At 40.2% G+C, this 6487-nt stretch overlaps 1 protein-coding gene across 2 annotated transcripts; it reads left to right on the top strand.

Moving 5' to 3' along the window:
• Positions 1-4456, top strand: LOC104108283 (B-box zinc finger protein 22-like). 2 transcript variants are annotated; one of them, XM_070177242.1, is made up of 4 exons: positions 464-604; positions 1492-1902; positions 2032-2460; positions 3568-4456. In XM_070177242.1, exons 2-4 carry the CDS (start codon positions 1897-1899, stop codon positions 3844-3846), a joined length of 714 nt encoding a protein of 237 aa, XP_070033343.1. In that variant the 5' UTR covers positions 464-604; positions 1492-1896; the 3' UTR covers positions 3847-4456. The 2 variants fall into 2 exon arrangements, with proteins under 2 accessions (XP_009615578.1, XP_070033343.1); XM_009617283.4 differs by lacking the exon at positions 1492-1902 and having other exon boundaries at positions 1-604.
• Positions 4457-6487: the final 2031 nt, after the last annotated feature.

Below are 6487 nucleotides of genomic sequence, written 5' to 3'. Positions count from 1 at the left end.
CAGTTTTGTTGTTTATCCACAAATGGATATCCATAAAGATTCTTCAGTATGCTTCGAATTTCAGCAATTCCCCCAACTCAAACCAAGACTTGTGAGTCTGACTAGAGCGCGTGGCACTGCCAGATATCCCCTTATAGCCCTAGCCAGCTCAGCTGGTCACCACCCTACAGTCTGACACGTGTACAACAGCCTTTCTGTCAAGAAAAAATCCAACATTTTGGAAACATAACCGTAAAGACATCAGTCTGCACCTCACTACACACCTCTTTTAAATCCAAGTTGCCTCTCGGCGGTTGTGGCAGGCACCAATTTTACAAAGAAGACACCCCCACAACCCCTTTTCACCATTTCACTTGCAGATCTTAGTTTTTTCTCTCTTGCTTGTGTTTTTTTGGATGGTGGTAAGGCGGATTTTTTAAGGATGAAGATTCAGTGTAACGTGTGTGAGTCAGCAGAGGCGAGGGTTTTGTGCTGTGCGGACGAGGCAGCTCTTTGTTGGTCATGTGATGATAAAGTTCATGCTGCAAATAAACTTGCTAGTAAGCACCAGAGAGTGCCTCTTTCTGCTTCATCTTCACCCATGCCCAAGTGTGACATCTGCCAGGTAAAATTGACTTTTATTTATCTATTGCTAGTTTCTATATTAAGTTTGTTGAGTTTGTATAGTCTGAGGTGTTTGTTCGATGTATTTCCTCGAGTGTACAGTTGCTGTATCTGTTGTTTGTTTTTTGTTCTGCCTGCTAGCATAATTCGATCAAAGGAAAAGACATGATCTTTGTCTTGTTTTTACAAATATATGCACTATAGAGTAGTAAGTTGTGAAATCCCATATCTTTTTCTTTTTGGGGTGGTGGGGGTGATAAGTAGATAAGTAGTACTCCCTCCGTTACAATTATGTGAACTTGTTTGATTGGGCACGGAGTTTAAGAAAAGAATAAAGACTTTTGAAATTTGTGGTCCTACACAGATTAAAAGGGGGCCAGAGTATTTGTGTGGTTATAAAAGCTTCTCATTAAGGGTAGAATTATAAGTTTAAGCTAAATTGTTTTTAAATTTAGAAAGGGGTGTTCTTTTTAGAACGGACAAAAAAAGAAATATGTTCGCATAAACTAGAACGGAGCGAGTATTTTTTATTTATCTGTATGTTTTATGACAAGAGAGGACTACGCACATTCGGTTAGTTAATATAGTATTTACGTTTGACTTAAATTCTGGCTGCTGCAATACCGCTCTCTCTTTTTTCTTCGTTTATTAGTTACCTTCAACATTGTACCTTTGACCTTTGCAACATGCTGGGAATTTTTGGAGTATTGTTGAATGCTTTTTATGCATTGACAGAGATGCCTTTAAATTTAATACTTACACATACTTAATGAATTTTTGGAGTCAGGATTTCAACTTCATAGTTCTGGATTTTAGAACAACATAGAGTGCTAATAGCTAAGTTTTAAATTTAATACTTACACATATTTAATGAATTTTTTAACACAGATATACTCTTTTGAGAAGAAGCTATCGGGTTCGGCCAAACTTGGCGACTTGATATAGTGTTCCTTTTCATTATTCCGCCTTTCCATTTCGAGTAACAGAGGAAGGCAGAAGGTGTCTGATTCTTAATGATGGAGCCCTTATTTTTAGGGGCTGGCATCGTAGAGCATCACCCTCATGCTCGTGACTTTCATTCAGACAGTGTAAGGATGGTTAGCAGCCAAGATCAAGGGGATTATTATAGCTTTTTAGCGAGCATTAATTGTAGGTGAAAGCAAGTTATGGAACTTTTCCTGATAGCCAGAGACGTGGCAAGGCACATGGTGTTGCGCCAAAGCAGTTATATTTTATCAGATCTATTAGAGTAGTTCCATCCACCTATGAAAATCTTCTTCACTTCTACATGTCATGATGGTAATTCACAAAATGAAACAAAAAATATATGTATATGCTTCAGCATCATTGAGCTTGTACACAATTCATGCCTATTTCCTAAAGAAACTCCACTTTTATACTGATAGTAAGAGATGCTATTTTGTACAGGAAACTGTTGGCTATTTCTTTTGCCTTGAGGATCGGGCTTTGCTCTGCCGAAAATGTGACATTTATATTCACACAGCAAATGCTTATGTCTCGGCTCACCAGAGATTTTTGCTGACCGGAGTCAAAGTGGGACTTGAACCTATCAATCCTGCTGCATCAGCATCCTCAGGGAAGTCACATTCTGTCCAGAAGGTGTTGGAGCCAGAATCTCCTCCGATTTCTAAGAGAACTGCACCCATGTCATCAAATGCTCCGTGTAATGACGTATTGCCTGTCCAGGCTAGTGGGGTTGAGGATTTTGCACGTAGTAGTCTTTCATTGGTTGGAGGTTCTACGGCTGGAATCATTCCACAATGGCAGTTTGATGAATTTCTTGGAATGGGTGATTTCAATCAGAACTACGGATACATGGATTATGGATCATCTAAGGTATGATTTATGTCTTATCCCTTTTCCTCATCTTTTGGTAAGAAGGGTTTTAGTTCTTTTTATCTTTGAATTTATTGTACACGATGGTATTGCGTCTATCTTCATCCAAATGTAGAGTTACGCACTGTGTATGCCAGCGGATACACGTACAGGTCTCTTGCTGGAGTATGGCCTGTATGCCTTTGTTATGTGCATGTAATTTTGTATACATGTAGTATTAAGGCATTTGCGCGGTGTTCGTTTCCATATGGATATGTGGAAGCTTCTGATTGAGCTTTGTTGGCGTGGCATTCATGCTTCAGTCATGTGCACTCTTGGGTTTAGTTGTATGTACATTATCTGCCTTAATAACTATTTGACTTACTGCAAGGAATTCATTTTGATATGGAGACAAGGAAGCATCTGATGGCAAGTTTCTGGTAACACAATCTATTGGTTCCACTAGCTAAAGTTGAATAGAGCTAAACCTTACGCGGAAGGTGTGAACCTCCCATATAAATCTTGGAGTGGGAAAGGCAGGTCTAGGTACAGTCTTATGCCAACTGCGTCAGTCACCAAGTCCAGACGGACCAAGATCATAGACTTTGTGATTGAAAATGCTGTCTTGGTGGATGACTGTGTCACTTTGGCAAACTCTCAGGTGGTGGGAGTTCTAACTCTTGAGAAGTATCGAGATGAGAGATGAAGAGTAATGAAGAGTCGGAGACTTCTGGTTACAGCTAATGGGAAAATATGTGTAGCTGTCAAAGAATTGTCCCTATGTGATTAGTATTTATCTTGTATCTGTATTTATATCTGTGGTGGCATATTGGCGGATGTAGCTTACTTAAGGTGAAAATTGAGTTTCACTTTACCATCACGTGGCGAGGATAAGGTGGGTCAAACTGAGAGAGTTGGAAAGCACTATCGTGTATCGTATTTGTTTTTTCACCTATCTCTACTTTCCTGTAGAGTTGCCACTTTGATGACAGCCCGTAGTGTAGATTCACTATCATGCTTGTATAAGTTACATAGTCTTTTCAATGGGCTATCAATATATTTTACCGCAGTAGACAGATTTCAATGTGGTACCTAATTTTAGTTTTTCCATTCCTTGAAATCTATCAGGCTGACAGTGGAAAGGTTGGAGAATCAGATAGCTCCCCAATCTTAAGAGATGCTGAAGTTGAAGGTGATAAGTGCTTTAGTGAGGTGCCGGAGACATGTTGGGCTGTGCCACAAATTCCTTCACCGCCTACAGCTTCTGGACTTTACTGGCCGACAAAAACTCTCCAGAATCCATTTGATTGTGCAGTGTTCGAGTCTGACGTTAGTTACTCCCCTTTGCAGAACTTTCAACTTCAACAATCAAATGGTTCTGGTTTCAAAAGGAGAAGGGCCTTTTAGCGCATTCTCCCAAAGTTTCTACATTAGGTAGTGAATAAAATGTTTGAGGCACTGATCATGTTAGAATATAGCGTCAAGTCGTAGTTTATGTTTTGTTTGAGCAAGTGTCTACTTCCTGGTTCAAGTTGTCTTCTTCGCGAGGCTGGTGGTATAAATGATTCTGATTACTGCTGAACATATGGGTTTAGCTCAACGCCCCAGCGGTCGTGCAAAGAATCATGTTATAGAAAATACCAGTGGATTCTTCAGGGTATTTGGAAACCAGCAAAGTCAGTTGTTCTCCTCATCTTCAAACTTGTCCTTGGATGGAAGGAAGTTTTTGCTCAGACTTACGGCTATACGAAGTGGCCGTGGTGGATGTATTGCCCAGTTTTTTGCTACCGCTTGACTTGGTGGAGTTAGTCAAGTTTTGATGCTTGCAGTAGCTAAATTGGTGTACGATGCATCGTTCAAATATTAACAAGTTCTGGATCTCGAGTTTAGCCGCAGAAGAATAGCTTCATAGTTCTAGTTACAGAATGATGTTATGGCTAACAGTTGTTTGTGGCCACTTGTAGCTATATATAATAGATAATGATCAGCTTATGAATGGATATCTGTTATTGCTTCATTTTCCTCCATTGCATTTTTATTCCTTTCTCCTTTAGCTTAGATTATTAGTAGTTACAAGTAGTGTGAACGTGAATTTTCTCCTGGTCATTAAGGATGGTGTTGTTTACAGCAATTCTTAGTGTGTTTAAAGCGAAACAGTGAGGTATGTTTCACAGGTTTTGATATTCAGTTTATCAGATCAGTTATCATCTGATCTTTGTGGGATCATTGATATGACATCACTGTTTACCCGAAAAATAAATAGAGTTAAATTTATTCGTAGTTTTAAGGATATGTGATATATCTCAATACAAATTATAAGGATAAAAAGAAAATATCAAATATAGACAGCAGAGAAGACTAAATAAACAAAGTTGTAACAAAGCGATTTTTGGGACCAAGCGAAATGAATTAGTTTATGAGGCTTAAAAGAATAACTCTCGAATATAAGAGAATATGGTGCTTGAATTACAATGTGAAGTTCCCAAAAAACTGTCCTTCCAGAAATGATAAAACTTCTCCTTATAATAGAGGGACTTTACTTTAAATATAATTAAAAAATACTCAGTGGGGGATCCATGATAAATCGGTTTTTCCACAATTCCTGCCAAGATTCTCTCATCTAGTGGGATTGCAACGACTTTTGTCCGTGAGTCCGATCTAACCCGGGCTCTTGATCTCGGCTTGAGCCCAATTCTAACTCGAGCTCTTGATCTTTGGCTTAAGCTTGATTCTGACTCGAACCCTTGAACTAATCCGGGGTCAATGTTTAAGCTTGATAGCTTTACTCTACATCATAGTTCGATTTAGATTCGAGCTCGATAACAATATCGAACTCGACGTTGGTCGGCCCCTCGGGTTCGATGCTTGTTTGTTCCCTCTTCGGGACCCATCTCGAAATCTCACTTGAATCGATTATTATTCAAACTCGATCGGACGTGCGCATGCCGAAATCTATTTCGACCGTATACAGATAGTCCCCTCGTTTCTCAGAAAAAATGTGGTGAGAAACGATATGATCTTTTAACGGCTCGATCGGATTATAACCTGACGTTTCCATCAGGCTCGATCATGACGTATGTGATAGCTGTTCCGTCGGTTTAGTCTTTCAAGGCATATAATGTATGTCAGATGGCGGTCGACCACCGCTGATACTGAACCGCCATCGCTTAAACCTATAAATAACGCTTCCTCTTATCATTTACCACTTTTATATCTTCAATCTTCCAAATTTTTCAAGTCCCTTTCCGTATTCTCTGACTTACCCGTAAATCTATGGTTTCTCTTTGCAAAAGCCCCTCTTCAATTCTACCAAATCTTTTTCACTTTCTTCTATTCCGCACCTTTGAATTCGAAAATGGCGAAAACATCACAAACCATTCCTCAGAAAGAGAAGGCTTCATCTTCACAGTGTGTCGCCGATGAGGCAACGGCAGAACCACGGCCTGAGGAGTGCGTTCCTGGGGCGTGTGTTCTGGGGAGTGTGTTCTTACTTCTGATTTTAAGGTCGATAAAGGCTCATCGGTCCCTGGCCGATGTGAGCCAGTATCGAGGTACACATGTTCGATAACCGAGAAGCACCTCAAGCAGCTAAAGAAAGATTGCCATTGGGATAAAAAAGAAATAATAATTCCTACTTCTGACGAAGATATTACTTCTTACATGAAAGGGTTTTTGAATGTGTATACTTACCCTTTCACGTTAGGTCCCCTCGATTCCGTTATTATTGACTTCTGTCGTCAATACCAAATAACCCTAGGCCAGGTCCATCCTTCTTTTTGGCGGATCGTTATCCTGATCCGATACTTTGTGAGCAAAATCGAGGGGATGCCGTTCACCCTCGACCATCTTATCCGATTGTACGTCCTCAACTTTTTCGAGAAGGGTTAATAAAACTTCAGTGTCGGGCTACCAAGGCTCTGTTCTCGAGCATTGATGAGGACAGAGATCGGGGCTGGATGTGCAGGTTCGTTCGAGTGAGGACTTCGGACCTGATTCCGACCGAAAAGATGCCCGTTCCCGAGGAGTGGAATATGAAACGTAAGTGTGA

This window comes from Nicotiana tomentosiformis, chromosome 6 (genome assembly GCF_000390325.3).
Source record: "Nicotiana tomentosiformis chromosome 6, ASM39032v3, whole genome shotgun sequence".
Lineage (NCBI taxonomy): Eukaryota > Viridiplantae > Streptophyta > Magnoliopsida > Solanales > Solanaceae > Nicotiana > Nicotiana tomentosiformis.
Note: the sequence above shows the minus strand (reverse complement) of the source record. Positions and strands in the feature narration are given on the sequence as shown.